Source organism: Gobio gobio (assembly GCF_949357685.1).
Source record: "Gobio gobio genome assembly, chromosome: 10".
NCBI classification, from domain to species: Eukaryota; Metazoa; Chordata; class Actinopteri; order Cypriniformes; family Gobionidae; genus Gobio; species Gobio gobio.
In genome coordinates this window covers 8,164,422-8,181,715 of record NC_137116.1, presented here as the reverse complement: position 1 = coordinate 8,181,715, position 17,294 = coordinate 8,164,422, and the positions used below count along the sequence as shown (strand labels likewise).

At 39.2% G+C, this 17,294-nt stretch overlaps 1 protein-coding gene across 1 annotated transcript in view; it reads right to left on the bottom strand.

Annotated features, from left to right (window-relative positions):
* Positions 1–17,294, bottom strand: part of cfap74 (cilia and flagella associated protein 74) — a gene marked incomplete at both ends in the record, with an annotated part of 80,539 nt that overhangs the window by 33,933 nt on the left and 29,312 nt on the right. Inside the window, 3 exons of the mRNA XM_079827412.1 lie at positions 442–615; positions 5,593–5,680; positions 15,260–15,388. Of these exons, the coding sequence (XP_079683538.1) occupies positions 442–615; positions 5,593–5,680; positions 15,260–15,388 (391 nt within the window). The remainder of the gene's footprint in view (positions 1–441; positions 616–5,592; positions 5,681–15,259; positions 15,389–17,294) is intronic.

Sequence of the window (17,294 nt, the reverse complement as noted above, 5' to 3'; positions counted from 1 at the left end):
ACAATGAATGAAGAACTCTGCCTATTAATATATTAACTACAGTTTATAAAATATTAATTAACTACAAACTAATAGTAATGATTTGTAAGTACGTTATTGCATCTCTCTCAGTAACTGCTTTAAAGTGTTTTGACTGAACTTTGATTTTAAATAATTTCTGCAGATTTGTCTGAATGTGAGCCCATCTGTCACAGGACAGATCACAGAGACCAGATTTTCCACATTTTGATTCACTTGATATTGGTACAATGAAACATCACACTTCAAATACACAAAATGTGAGCAAAAGTCTAAATGCGTTTTTTTTTTTCTTTTTTCATTTGGGCAAAACACTTGCACGTTCAGCTGTGTGTTTGTATTGTTTTGGATTTGATTCAGCGCTGTTATAGAGTATCAAATGAGTGGCATGTGTGAAGTGTGTTCACTGGATAGTGTGCTCACCTTGGGAATACCCATAAAGCCAAACTCCTGAGGCAGTAAGGAGCAGTTAGTGAGACGCACTGAAATCCGTCTGGACTCATAAACGGAGCAGTGTCCAAAGTCCAGCTCAGTGCAGTCAAACAGCAGGTCGGAGCTGGTGACGACAGCATGGGCCGTAAACAGGACAGGCCTCACCTAGTTAAAGCACAATATCGGTGTAATTCAATCAACCCGTGTCTCCATTCTAAACATGACTGTGCAGTGATGAAGCCTGACATAATCATCATATCTCCAGTATTCAAACACGTCCTCCTCTTTGAGGGCAGATGGGCGTAACGTGTGAGTCTCACATGTAGGACGCCTGGCTGCCTGGTTCTGATCCTGTCAGCATGCACACGGCTCTCTTTCTTTGCGTCTACCATGTGCCCACCTTTTTTTCCCCCTTTTACCAAGCCCCGTCATTTAGCCCTCGTCTTGTCCTCCAGTAATGCTGACCAAGTCTATAGGGGCCAATTTCGAACCAAAGAACCGGTTCAAAATGAACAAATCAAACCTACAGGCAGAGTTGAAAGTCAGCTTTTCGGTCATGTCTGATTCAAAAAGAACCGAATTAACCGGTTCTTTGGTTTAATAATCTGGACATGCTCATTGGCTCATTCGGTGCAGAGCAAGGAGTGTGTGAGCTACTTCACATGTGCGTCCTGCATTATCCGCCCAAAACTAAAGTTGGATCACTAGTCTTCACATATCTCTGGTCACTGGTAATCAGTCCCTAACCTTCCATATTTGTCACTAGTCTGGATTGATTCCCAGTTTCTGATCTTCTTCCAGGCTCTGACTTCGCCCTTGTGTTTGCCCTCCGGACAGACTGGATCTGACCTCTCTCTCTCTCTCTCTCTCTCTCGGCCAGCTGCCCTACTGGTGGGAGTTTGTCCTGTGATTCAGTGAACAGCCGGCTGTTCCCCTTTGTTTATCCTCTAAATGTTATTCTCTAAAGAAAGTGTCTGAATTTGGGTCTTCTGGCACTGTTCCCTGACAGGCTGTGTTTGCACCGACACAGAAATAGCTCTATTACATTCAAGACATCCGACAAGTTGTCAGTTCTTTTTTATGTTGTGATTTTAAAACATTCTCAACTGCTTTGCTTTGTAATATTCATCCCTCACTCGCAACCTCTAACAAATCCTTCCCTTGCTGGTCAAAATGACCTGATGCCCTAAAATTATACCTTTTTTTTATGTCCAGAAAGCTTATATCATTGAATTTCTATTATAGTTTTTCTATTCAAATGGCAAATGGCTCCAAAAGCCACACCCACCATCATAAGTAAAATATCTCTAAGCTCTAAAAACTCTTATTAACTTCTTGTATTCTTATTTTGTTATTCAAGACATTTCAATCAATATCAAACACATATAATACTGTATAGTGAGAATTGACATTAAATCCAATAGATTTTGGGTATATTTCGGTGATCTCCCAGGAGAGAAAATCAGGAGTTTGGGGGAAGTTTCCGGTAAAAAGGAATACATGTAAATTAGAGCCATTCTCAGTTGATTGACTCAGTGGGACGTCGGCCGCGAAAAGTGTCTTCTCAGTAAGTAATTGTCTTTCGCCAGACAATCTGGAGTTATGCAAATTTTCACAGTCTTTCAACATTATTTAAACTTAAATTCAAAATAGCTCTCCATTACATTCATAACCAGCTCAAAATATCTCACATTAGGCCAATTTGACCTCTTATAATATAAAATGGTATTTCATGACTCTAGATGGCCTTATAGCTCTATATGAACTGGATGAGATGTTCCGCTGGGTCCTAAAGTCGGTTCTCGAGTTTATCTCTTCAGAATGCATTCAGATTGTTACGGTCACCAGTGAGAGTGCCCGTGATCACCACCACCAGAGGGCACATCAGCCTGGACTATTGCCATAACATCTCAGACTACATTTCCCATAATCCTTTGCCATGATTGTTTTCTCATTAACCTCATTAGCCATCCTATGTTAACTCTGCCATTCACTGAGAAGTCTTGTTTAGTGTAACAACTGCAATTCTGAGCGTTCTCCCTGGTTTCTTATCTGTCGGTTTTTGGATTACTCTTTGTTTGTTTGGACCTTGCCTGAACACTTGACTACGATTGTGGATTACCCTTTCAATAAAGTCTTTCGGAGCAGTATGTTACACAGATACACATATAGACTTTATAAAATAATTTTTTGGTAAAGCTTAAAACTTTAGCATTTATATTTTTTTTGAGCATTTGTTAGGTTTTCTGTGTAGCTACTGAAGCATTCCTCACATTCCAGTTATTCCTATGGGGGTCAAATTGATCCTTGAGGGAAGGAAATGTTACTTATTTTATTACAACCACATAAACTCCTCGGATCCAGTCAAGTGTAGTTCAAGTGCGACAAAAGTCCTGAGGTCTTGGACCACTCAGACGAAAAATATAGATGAATAATTAGTGGAATTCCACTCTAACCAAAAATCATATAACAAACACGATAAATGTAACCATTTAAAGGAAAAAAAAATTTTTTTGTAGACTTTTGTAGCAAGGGCTAATTTACATTTCTTTCAGCCTGTGATGTCACATTTAACGTTTTTAAATGTTAATTTGTTTCAGAATGTTCAAGAAGATTCAAAAGTAACGTTCCTATGATGTTTGCAAAATGATGAAATGGAATGCTTCCTTTAATTCGAGTAAGCAGTTTTGAACATTCAGAGAATATTCAGAAATAACGTTTACATAACTGAAAATGAACGTTAGAAACATTTTCTTAGATTATATTTTTGTTAGCTATGACACTTGGGTATGATATTGTTGGAGGAGGAAATATTTGTGAAATAACTGGCCATTTTGTTAGATTATATATATAACTTGCCTGAACTATGTTTTGTAAAATTCATTATAGGACTGATTCAACTGTAGATTAATAATAGAGCTAATTGATCACCAATTTCTCAAAAACTCTGCATGTTGATTAGCATGCAATGATTATAATTAGTTACAGATATGACTAGAGTTATTTTTGAAGCATGTGATAGTGAGGTGAGGCTGCTGGGGCGTGGATATGTGCCTGCGCTCTGGACCGGGCACAGGTTTGAGATCAGTAAGAGTCCTGGCGTGAGTGAGTCTGGCTGAGGAAGAGGAAGAGAGGACGAGATCAGATCCTGCTTTCTGCTTTAGCATGCAGAGATAGAGGGATGATAACCAGTGTCCAGCTCTGAGGATTATGGGAGTTTAACCAGTGTTGTCCGCACACAGCGCTGTTGTTCAGGCGAACGTGTAGTGAGCTTGTGTTCAGTTGAGCATGTTGCTTTGCATGTATTTCAAATAGCACAGATTTGATCAAATGTGTGAAATAAATCATACGTTAAAGGAGGGGCCGAGCCATATCTAAAGACCAGAATACCACAGGCCTCATTTACACCTGGCATTAATGTGCTTTTGACGATAGGATCATGCTCCATGACGTGTTGAGTTATGCTGTAAATGATCATATTTGTTGTGGGTTCATGCCTTTTTCTTTTTATTCTGCTCTCACAATGTAAAAAAGACAACACACACTGTGTTCTTTCCTCACTGAAGTTAATCAACAATATCCCATAATTGATGGAATTATTTCACTTGATAAAACATTATCTCCCCTTTTCACTTCCATTTCCTAGCAACATCCTTTACTGACGGGTTCGTAAAAGAAAGAAAATGCAAAAAATGAAAAATGTTAAACGAAATTCCGAGCATAGGAGGTTAATTAACTGAAACATTTCTTTTGTATCTACACTAGCAACCGCATAGCAATGCCCTCACACCCACACACAATACATTTGCATCACGGCAGCGACTTATGCATGTGCAAAGGCAACTCACATTTTCACCATAAATGTATCTGGTCACACTTTAGTTTAGGGCCCAATTATCATTATTAACTACAACTTTTGCCTCAATAAACTCCTAATTACTGCTTATTAAAGGAGGGGTAAGTGGTATTTCAAAACTGCTTGAAAAAACTGTCTCGGGCCGAGTACCAAAACAAACGTATAGCCAATCAGCAGTAAGGGGCGTGTCTACTAATGACGGGGGAGAAGAGAGCGCTCAGTGCACGTCATTATTCAAAAGACACGACACAGGACGGACATTAGCCGAGCGACGACAGAAAGAGAGAGATGGCAGATAAAAAACACACGTGGAAGATGTCTGTGGAACAAAAGAAGGCTTACGATCAGAAGTATCAGCTTTCCAGCGCTGGAGAGAATGCAAGGAGCGAAGGCCAAGGTTGCTTTATTTCTTCTCGATAGGCGAGTAACATTGATTTTGTTTTGTTTCACAGAACTAATATTTGCTGGCTTTTGCTTGAATATGCTCATGTGTCATGTTTGCTTGTTTGTCCATTTGCGATCGAAGACCGAAGACAATATACTCCTAATATATGTTTGTTTCCTTTGGTTCCTCTTATCGTGATCAACATAACCCTCTAATCTGGTCATATTTGTAATATGTTCCTTAGTTGGACTGCCATGCTCGTGCTATCAAGTTGTTCATGAAAACTGTGTTTGTGTTTTTGGGATGTAAGGGGTGACTTTTTCATTGAACATTCAACCTGGATTACCATAGTAACACATGTAAAACAATGTAAGTAAAACAATTACAGTACTAAACAATATAATTTCTTACAAGGCATCATGGCATGGTTCAAGACAGCTTTAACATATTAATTCACAGTAAAATAAAAGCAGTAAATTACTGTGAAGTCAGAATCATTCAGCTGTTGATTAAGTAAATGACCCAGCATGCATTAATTTCACAGTACATTTCTGACTACAGTAATTTATTGTAAAATTAATACTCTTTAACCCTGTAAATTCCAGGCACTTTTTTACAGTGCAGCCAATATCATAGTAATATGCATGCATGCTAATAATAAGCAACTAGTTAATAGTGAGAATTGGACCCTAAACTAATGTGTTACCAACAATCCATATACACAATATCAGACCATTCCCGAAATGCCTTTCAACATCTTGTTTATATATAACACTCTCTCAAAATAACTTTTTTTATAACATTTCGAAGAGTGAGTTATTACATGTGCATCCAGCCTTAATTAGGATACAAGCATTAAGAATGCTGACTGACAATGAGCCACTAGACTGAGGCTTCAAACCTGATCTGCCACCTGTACAGTCAGAGGAACCTCCAGAACTCCTGTGTCCTTATTGAAGAAGCTTCTGGCATCCGCATACAAGCTCTGTCTATAAAGATAAGGGGGAAAAAATAATATTTTTAATATATATATATATACATATAAGTGACATTGGACCACAAAACCAATCATAAGGGTCTTTTTTTTAAATTGAGATTTATACATCATCTGGAAGCTGAATAAATGAGCTGATCCATTGATGTATGATTTGGCCGAGATACAACTATTTGAAAATCTGGAATCTGAGGGTGCAAAAAAAACGAAATATTGAGAAAATCTTTTAAAGTTGTCCAAATGAAGTCCTTAGCAACGCATATTACTACTAATAATACATTTTTGATATATTTACAGTAGGAAATGAACATTATATAATGTCATGATCTTTTCAAGACCTCAAAAATGTTGTACTTATTAAACAATAATTTTCTAAGTGCAGAACATACACTTCAGCCAATCATTTTTTTCTAATCTATTAATTTATTTTAAAAATACATTCAAATGCATTTTACACACACAGGATTTTAACGATGAAGCTCATGGCGCAGGTGCACTTAGGGCGAGTCCGAATCCATTTTTGCTAGTTTAATGACGGAAAAACGGTCGGCGGACCAGGCGCATGGTCTAAAAGGGTTGAACCTAGTCTCTTAATGAGTCATGGGTGTGTTTTGGGAGTAACGTACAATAAACCAATAAGAGTCTCATCTCCCATTCCCTTTAAAAGCCAGCTGTGCTCGCACCATGGTGGATTCACTATTTACAAGGAGGAAAGACTGAACGCTTCTCCAGAGAGGAATCCTTTTATTTTTAATATTTAAAAATGTGTGTGTGCTGCTGCGCGTCTCTGTGTGTGTAAAAATCAGTGTACGCACGTTGTAAACCCACCTATAGGCGCATATTAACACGCCCTTTAAATAACAAAAAATACTGCACTATTGACTTTAGAGCAGTTTGTGTTGGTCAATGGCGCAGTCGTTTACAGTTCCTCAAAAGAGCAACACGCCAACAATGCGCCTGAACACACCTGGTTTTCAGACCAGCACACCCATGGGGAAACAGATGGTGCCAGTGCATTTGACATTTAAACAACATGGAGCTGGACGTGAAAATGATAACAACCGGGTGTATGATAGGGCGCATAGTGACCTGAATTCAACTCTCCTATGAGCATATTTTTGATTTCTATTAACATTTATTTTGATATTTCAGAGTTATTAAATTAAAACTTTCTTGAAAATGTCATAAAAACTTATTTTCTTTACAGTGGACACTCTTGATCATTGAGCCTTTTACTCACTCAAGTTGAAACAGCTGATAAAGCGCTTCCACATCTGTATGTGAGAAGTTTATTGTCATAGACACTATAGTGAATCTGAACATGTGCATGCTTATAAAATAAATATGACGGATGCAGATTAATGTAACAGTTATATTCAGTAATGTTCTGTTTTGGCTATACCTGATGGTCATTCGCTCAGTATGTGATCACCCTAAAATGTGCAGGAAATGTGTTCTTTTCTATGATAAATTAAGGTCTATGGGCTGATGAGCTTATAATAAAATCAGATGGATTCATATTTAAGGGCAGGATACTGTCATTTCTTACCATCTCCATCTTTTCAATTTCAATGTAAATGTTCTGATCTATGCAATTAAGACAGTTTTATCTCATTCCAGCAGAGAGTTTTTAGGAATGGCTCCTTCCGAGTTAATGGAATCAGTGGGAGCGGTGCTCTTGAATTGGTTTGGCACAGCACTGTGGAACAGCTTTGCAGGATGCCACACGGCCCATCTGTCGATGGAACAAACACTCCTAACGGGAATCTGATTGGATCCTGCTTGTGAATGCATCCTGACACATCCTCTGCTCTAAAAAGCTATTTTTAGCTGACTTAAGCCACACTAAAACACACTTCTACACACAGTGGTAGGCGAAGTACACAAATCAGCACTTGAGTAAAAGTACAGATGCCCAAATAATATACAACTCTAGTGAAAGACTACTTCTTTTCCATTTTATTTGAGTAAAAGTACAAAGATACTTGATTGTTAATGTAATTAATTACATATTAAAGTCGGCATGAAATTGAAGTTTCGCTAGTCTTTTCTTCCCTATTGTGCCATGCAATAACATTATGACATTATAACATTATAATATTGTGTTGGTCCCCTTTTGCTGCCAAAACAGCCCTGACCCTTGAGGCATGGACTCCACCAAACCCCTGAAGGTGTGCTGTGGTATCTGGCACCAAGATATTAGCAGCAGATCATTTAAGTCCTACAAGTTGCGAGGTGGGGTCTCCATGGATCGGACTTGTTTGTTCAACACATCCCACAGATGCTCGATTGAATTGAGATCTGGGGAGTTTTGGAGGCCAAGTCAACACCTCAAACTCGTTGTTGTGCTCCTCAAACCATTCCTGAACCACTTTTGCTTTGTGTCAGGGCGCATTATCTGCTGAAAGAGCCACAGCCACCAGGGAATACCGTTTCCATGAAAGGGTGTACATGGTCTGCAACAATGCTTAGGTAGGTGGTGCGTGTCAAAGTAACATCCACATGGATGGCAGAACCCAAGGTTTCCCAGCAGAACATTGCCCAAAGCATCACTGCCTCCGACGGCTTGCCTTCTTCCCATAGTGCATCCTGGTGCCATGTGTTCCACAGGTAAGCAACGCACATGCACCCGGCCATCCACGTGATGTAAAGGAAAACGTGATTCATCAGACCAGGCCACCTTCTTCCAGCGTCCGTGGTCCAGTTCTGATGCTCATGTGCCCACTGTTGGTGCTTTCGGCAGTGGACAGGGGTCAGCATGGGCACCCTGACTGGTCTACGGCTATGCAGCCCCATACGCAACAAACTGTGATGCACTGTGTATTCTGACACCTTTCTATCAGAACCAGCATTAACTTCTTGAGCAATTTAAGCTCGTCTGTTTGATTGGACCACACGGGCCAGCCTTCGCTCCCCACGAGCATCAATGAGCCTTTGCCGCCCATGACCCTGTCCAGGTTCACCACTGTTCCTCCCTTGGAGCACTTTTGATAGATACTGACCACTGCAGTCCGGGAACACCCCACAAGAGCTGCAGTTTTGGAGATGCTCTGACCCAGTCGTCTAGCCATCACAATTTGGCGCTTGTCAAACTCGCTCAAATCCTTACGCTTGCCCATTTTTCCTGCTTCTAACACATCAACTTTGAGGACAAAATGTTCACTTGCTGCCTAATATATCCCACCCACTAACAGGTGCCGTGATGAAGAGATAATCAGTGTTATTCACTTCACCTTCAATGTTATGCCTGATTTTGTAATATTCAATTTACTTAAAAAATATTATATATATTATATATGAATAGACAAAAGAATAAGACTCAGGGTACAAACAAATTCAAGGTATTATAGTTGCAGACAATTGTACAAATTTACTGGGAATGGAGATGGTTTAATGGCGAAATGTTCTAATGGCTTTGCATGCTGATAAAAACAAACAAAAAACGAAACAAAACTGGGTGAAATGTGAATTACTTTCTGCCACGCACGAAAACAGGCCATATATTGTACACTGTGGCTCACCATAATGACTTCGAGAGTAGACCACCGGTTTACTGTTAAATGTCACTAATGCGCAGATTCCACGTTTGCTTTCTGCAATACTGGCAGCACTGTGTGTGAACCTCATTACTCAGTATTCTTGTCATTGCCAAGATCAGCCACAGGGCAATCGCTCAGTGAAGCACTGTCTTCACTGATCCTGAAAGCTTGTACCTCCTTCCACAGGTGAATATGCAAAAATGAAACGTTGCACATTGCAATTAGATGCATAAAGCAGTAATTTTATATAAGAGATAGATCAAACTGCACAAAATAATAAAATAATAGACACATTTACATAGAAAATTAGGTTGATCATGATCTCCCTCTGTAGTAGAAAGGTGGAGAAAAAAAATAAATCTGTGCTATACTGAAGAAAACCCTTTTGCCAAATAGGCATGAAAACTTCAACACCCATAATGCACTCAACATGTTGCCGTCGAAGGCCACTCCCAGTCTGCTCCTATTGGATAGGCTTGACCAGAGTCAAATACTGCCTTGCTTGAGTATAATAAATACTTCTTAGCAAACTTTTACTCACAATAATGTCTTTTTATTGTTCCCAAGTTGCAAGAAGAAGTCGAAGAGTAGGTTAAATGTTTCGGTTTCCAGTGAAGGATTCTGCACGTTTTAGGCAGCGACTAAAGGCGGCAAAGAATCGAAAATACAGAGAGAACATGGGACCATAAACACAGTATTTCAGGCCAAACGGAGGGGGAAAAGCTGAAAGAAATTGCCGTTCCGTCAGTTCCGTCCGAAGGAAAACGCTGTTGCATACAGGTGAGAAAACCATAATGCTGTTTAAAGAGTAGACAAAGCACAATACAATTTAGTGATAAACCTACTCTTACAATAACTGTTCTATTAATAACCCTCTGACGATCTGACTGTTCGTGGGCGGGGATAAAAATGTGCAAGTACAATCTGTAGTTTCATGAAATCTGGATCTTTCAAAAGTCTGTTTTGCATCATCTGGCAGAATTTTTCTGAAAATGAACATGAATTTCTTAGTGCAGGTAAGACGGAGAAAGAGTAAACATTGTTCATCATGTTGAAAAGTGGCTTAATCATTAAAGGGGAACTTCACCGCTGGAAAGATGAATGTGTATTTAAACTGTGTCATTTATGTAGTAGAAATGTGAAATTATTTTTGAATTTGGTGCCTTCTAGACTGACTCAACTCCCAGAATGCACTTGCTTCGCTGCCCAACGAGGCCACTCCCAAAGTCACGGCTATTGGTTATCACTTGCCCATCGCGGCACCGCCCCAACGTCGTTTTGATATTCATAGTAATAAAATAATTTCGATCAGTTAGAGAATACACACTACAGTACACTACAGAGTACCGTAATTTGAATATAGTACCGGGTTTCTACTGATACAAAGCTTAATGCTAAATCGCTGAAGTAACCCTTTAAGTGTATTTTTGGGTAATGCATGTAAAAAAAAGTTTTGTAATCTTGCACAAAGAGGATGCTCTTAAGAGCTCAGATCTCTTGTTATTGGGAAGTACCGAAGTTCTGATGTGTTTTATTTGGTTATTCTGTTGCTTGTTGAAACTGTGGCTATGTTGTACATTGAAATATCATAAAGCTCTTGTATCAAACCTATGTTTGTGTGTGAAGGATTACTACAAAAATAAAGAGGATTTACCATTCTCATCTCAAAGGGTGGAAATGGACAAATGACATCTGTCAATGAACTGTTTGTATTCTTTTACACATAATTTGTGCAACATCACAAGGATTAACCATCCACAAACACAAGTGTGTAGAAACACAGTCTAGCGATTTACATGCTATCTATCACAGTGTTTACACTGCAGATGAGAGGCACGAGTAGAGCGCTCAGCAAAGCGAGCACATTGGCACAAACGTATTTTCTAAAGATTTTGGGGGATAAATCATCATCTATGATGATGCAATGTTAAAACACATTTGGCTCTTATTTACACTCAAAAACAAAAGAAGGAACCAAGAAATTATATTTTGAGAAAAGGAGGGGGGGACTATTTTCAAATCATTAAGAATTAGAATCAGGGCCGGCCCAAGCCCTGATGGGGCCCTAAGCAGAATTTTATTTGGGGGCCCCTCGGTGCCACCAATACGATTGACTATTGTCAATTCTTGATAATTCGCACACCCAGTATACATTTTATTAGTTGTATCTGTGTTGCTTACATCATGTCTGCCTGTCATGTTTTTACCCGTATATGGTTTTTAATTGTAACAGTAGCAAGAGTGATCAGGCGTTAATATTCAAAGTCTTACAGTATAGTTCATACTGGGATATGTACTTTTTTAAGTAGTCTCTTATGCTGAATATGCTCACTTTTCCCCAGGATTCTTTGATGAATAGAAGGTTCAAAAGAACAGCATTTCTCTGAAATAGAAAGCTTTTTTTTTTTTAAATCCTAAAATTCCAAAAAAATCCTAAATTGCTCAACACTGATAATCATAGATGTTTGTTGATCATCAAATCATCATATTATAATGATTTGTGAAGGATCATATGACACTGAAGACTGGAGTAATGATGATAAATACAGCTTTGATCATAGGAATAAATTACACTTTACTATATAATTAAATTAAGCTAGCAACATATTGAAACATGCTAGCAGAATGCTAATTCATGCTAGCAAAGTGTTAAATCATGCAAACATGTTAAATCATGCTAATTAACATTAGTATAAAAATATGTACTAAAACCTGCTAATTCATTTCTACTAAACTGCTAATTCATGCTATCGAAATGTCAATTCATGCTAACAATGTGGTAAAAGAAGCTAGCAACATGCTAATTAATGCAAGCAATGTTAAACCATGATAGCAAAATGCCATATGATAGCAACCATGATAGCAACATGCTAATTCATGCTGGCAATGTATTAAACATGCTAGCATCATGCAAATTCATGTTAGTAATGTGCTATGTCATACTAGCAAAATGCTAATTCATGTTAACAACACGTACATTTGTGATAACAATGTGCTAAAACATCTAGAAACATGCCAATTCATGCTAGCAAAATGCTAATTCATGGTAGCAACATGTTAACTCATGCAAACAATGTCTTTCTTTTCCACTTCACTAAATGTATAGCTTATAAAACTCTTAAAATTTCTTATGGCTTTGTCAAGCCAACATCAAAGTTTGTCCCAACCAACCAAACTTTACTTTCTAGTTTTACATTATTATTATTATTATTATTATTATTATTATTATTATTATTATTATTATTATTATTATTATTATTATTATTACACATCTCCACTTGGTTTTGATTGGTCAGTCGTCGTCTTGAACTGTCAAATATTTTAGAAAATTTTACCAGTGTCCATGGCAACATAACAGTATTATTTTCTTATATCACTCTTGCATCATTGTTGACATTACTATTTGCAAGACATTATTAATTTTAATATATACTGCAGTCTCATGAAAAAATATATAATTATTATATATATATATATTATTATATAAGTTATTTTTACATATAATAATAGAGATGCGGTATACAGTCATCCAGATGTTATCACAAAATAAACCTCTTCAGAGAAATCAAAGATCCAAATTACTGTTTTAATTACAGCAAAAATGGCAGGCTGAATAACAGTATTATTTGACCACAGGATCCGGCCAATCAATCACAACCACAATCGTATTCCAGAGAGCCGTGCCATGATATCCCATAAACACGGTTCCCAAAAGGCTCCAGAGAGAATGAGCCGTGTGAAGAGCATTACATAAGCAGGAGTCAAGACAGATCTGTGGGTTTGGATCACAGGAGAGAGAGAGAGAGAGCGAGAGAGATGAGTGAAATGGTGCAGACGCTATTAATGCAGTTTTAATCTGCATTTTAAACCCTCTAAAGCAGATTAAAGCAGTTTCACTTCCCCCACAACAGCACGTCAGGCCCACAAAATGTTCCTTTAACTTTTATCATGTAATGCGGCTTCATCTGACCTCAAATCAGCTTAGCTATCAATATTCCGCTCTGTCAGATGAAAAATGTGGGCGAGGAGAAGGGCACCAAACACACACACTCTCAGCCTCGCTCTCGGGATCCGACGGCACTGCAGCACAGCGCGTTACAGTTAAAAATATCTCAGCAGCCTCATTCAAATTCAGCTCCTCCTAAATGTCCGCATGCTTCTCTCGGGAGAGATTTTATTGATGGTTTGAGGGTTTGGTGTTGCGAGATGTTCCTATGATACAAGTTACATGGTAAATTTCAAGGAAGGGAATTGTTAATTTTACACAACCGTCATGTTTTATGTTTGTTTGTTTTTGCTAGTACCTCCTAGTAATTGTCATGTTTTTTATCTGTTCTGTTCATGTCTGTGTTTCTAGTCTGTTAATTAGTTCAGTTCTCCTCCAGTTCTGTTCCTATGGTTACTGATTGGTTTAGTTCTGTTCAGGTGTGTTTAGTTAATTCACCTTTCGCCGCAAGTTTGATTGACAGGCGATCTGACCAATCACATCGCCGAATCTGCCGTTTTGTCGGACAAAGCAGTCAGGAGAGTTAGTAGATTAACGTCGGTGGACTTGAACTTGGTGTGTATTGACATCTTTCCGCGGTTGAAACAACATTTCTAATAGTGTTCGTTCATGTTTATATCATGCTTATCAATGAACTAGAAGGAAGAGATAATCGGAGCAGCTTTAACTGAGGTGCTACAGCGATCACGGCACAAAATGTATTGTTTAAATTTCTTTAAACAATTACAATTTCAAAGTTGAGACTTTGTTACATATCAAAAGTAACTTGCTCTGTCCTGTCTGTCGGCGTGTTGTCAGTGTCCTCTTTGCTCCGCGATGTATTTTCTCTACGTGAGAACATGTGTGTGGTGTGAGAGTGCTATGGCTTGTCGGACATAGCAACAGTAACTAAAGGGGGCGGGTATTGCAAACCGTCAATTAGCCCCTCTCGTTTGCTGTCTATAAAGGGTATGCCTGCGCTTACGCCCACTGAGTGGAAAAATCACAGAGCGGCAACATTGGTTTTCAGCGTGAATGCAGTGAAAAAACAGCAGCAGCACACACACATTTTGAAACATTAAAAATAAAGGATTCGCTCGCAAATTCCTCCATGTAAATAGCGAATCCGCCATGGTGCGAGCGCAACTGGCTTTTAAAGGGAATGGGAGATGAGACTCTGATGCGCTTCAGACCATGCGCTCAGGCCCTAAATGTTCAAACGAACCAAGTGGACAGAACTACAAGTGTGAACACACCAGACTTTGTTTAAATAACAATGAGAAATGAACAGAAAAAATCTGAAAGCCACCCCATCAAGCAAAGATTTAAGTCTAGTATTATTTATCTAATTAAAGGTGCTCTATGTAACTTTTCCGTCCGCTAGAGGTCGCCTATTCAAAACAAAGGCGTAGTTTGATGACACCAAGTTTGAGCGCAGAATCTTGGGACATGTGGTCTTCACCTCACAGCCGGTGGAAAATAATCGGGATAGGACTCGGGTAGAAATCATGTTCATGGATGCGATTATTAACGTTACTGTAGTATGAAGCAGAGCAGGACCGAGTGTTGTGGAGCTGAGCAAGGCCGCTGGAGCGATTGTTAATAAGATGAACGCAACACTCGCCTCGCGAGCAGCGGGACTTTTATTATGCCACAGTCGCTGGCGCCATTTCCGCTTTTCCGGTCATGAGTATGAGGTAACGCAGCTCTGTTTATCATATTAGATACATCTGAGTGTGTTGAAAATGATGTTATGACGTTACTCTGTGCGTTCTCTCGGCGGCTGCTATTGTGGCACACTGCAGTGAGAGTAAAGCGTTTCTTCAAAATAAAACCAGAAACCGAGGGAAACGGAGATATGACGCCATCGACAGGCGACTCCCTCACACACCTTGGTTAAAATAGCAATTTTCTCACATTTTACAAATAGTTGGAAATATTTGGGATATTGAGTACTCAACTGAACAAAATATATAACACTGGCCTAGTGGTTTTTGGATATTTTACTGCAAAAATTTTACATATTGCAGCTGTAAGTGTTGCTGTCTACCTGGGCAGAAATTTCAGCTGAGCACTGAAGGTGGATTTGGCCTGGATAAATCCTGTTTTAGGTAGGATAGACATGTGGTTCCTCATCTCTTTACACACCTTGAATGTCAATCTGAGAGCTGAGCTGGCCCTGAAAAAAAAAACACCACCAAATATTCACATTCACAATTGTCAGGAAAACAGACTGAAAGAGAAGGCATTGGGTAAACAGAAAGAACCAATATATTCATATCTGTAAGATGACTCAGTTTAAACACAATTACACTGCATTGTAAAATGTAACATCCACAGTGTATGTGCAATCCCAACCAAACATTCTCAGCAACAGAGAGCATAAAAGCACAACGAGAATCTGTGTATGCCACTCATTTAAATTAAAGGTATGCTGTACCCCACTATCTATATGGATCTAGAATAGATGACCCATTTTCCCCAATGTTGCCTGCAGCAAGAAGCTTCCAGAACAGCAGATATAATGGAAGTTCATTCTGGGAATTCTTTAAATAATCAGACTATGCAGAGCTACACTGAGAGCATCAGATCATTCAACTCACTGTTTTGAGAAGGTTCTACTCACATTTAGTGAAGCAGCTTCAGATCAATTGGTCAATGAATAAATGCCCAAGCCATCAAATAAATATTTATGTTGTTCTATAATGATGGTCCGGTTACTCATGTAACCTCGTTTCCATGAGATGAGGGAATGGGAAATTGCATCAGTAGCTGACACTATGGGGAAACCACCTTTCTCTGGAAATACAGAATCCTTATTGAATCACGCCAGTGATTCCTTCAAAGAACTAAGGTTACACTAAGTAAGCAGACATGGTACTCAGCTTTGTTTTCCTAAGACCAGACAGACCTTCCTAATTTCCAGGTTAACAGAGGCCTTTATTAACCCCCCGGAGCTGTGTGGAGCAGTTATGATGGATATAGATGCACTTTTATGGACTTCAAAAACAGAGCAACATTCACTGCCATTATAAAGCTTGGAAGAGCTAGGACATTTTTTTTTATATAACTCTGATTGTGTTCGTCTGAAAGAAGAAAGTCATAAACACCTAGGATGGCTTGAGGGTGAGTAAATCGTGGGATAATTTTCATTTTTGGGTGAACTATCCCTTTAAACCCTTGGAGTTTGAATATTTGTCCAATTGGTAACATATAATTAGTGAAAAGAAGAGGGCCCAAGACAGAACCTTGAGGTACACAAGAACTGATTGATTTGGAGGATTATTTGTGCTTCTGGCAAACAACAAATTGTTGCCTCCCTGTCAAATAAACCAGACAAAGGCTGTACAAGTTAGTCCTATTGCTGACAGCTGCAACAGGAGTTTCTCATGACTAACAGTGTCAAAAGCTGAGCTGAGGTCTAACACAGTGCTAAGAGCGCCAGAATTAGAAGCTAGGAGGAGATGAGGGAATGGGACATTGCATCAGTAGCTGAAGCTATGGGGAAACCACATTTCTCCTGAAATACTGAAGCCTTAAGGCCTGTACACACCGGGACGAATATCGCGCGCGCTTATCGCCAGCGTTTTTCGTGCCGTTTTTCGGCGTGTCTTGAGTGTTCACACCCAAGCGATTTTCACTGGCGCTGCGCCGAGTGAACGTGCACATTCAGTCGATGCGCTCCCGGTACACAAGATGGTGCTGCAGCACTTTAAGCCTCTGACACTCGCTTGTCACACAGAAGGAGAAGAGAGACAGTATTTACGTGCTTGCCAAAACCATAGACATATTATGTATATGGACAAAACCATTCACACACTTTTTGCTAACTGGCAAGCAGCATTAGCAGTTCATCTTCTTCTTTGTCTACTTACTACTTCTTCGTCGTATCAATGTGTGCTCGGCAAGACCGTTTTGTGCTTGAGCGCCACCAAGTCGTGTTTTACTGTCACTTCAGCAGCTCCAGGCACGTGAACAAAAGCGGCGATCTCATTGGTCGGACAGTTTTTTATGCGCCGCGTCAAAATAAAAAAACCAACCCGAGGCGTTTTTTTAAAAATGACGCTTTTACGTCTGGCGTTTTG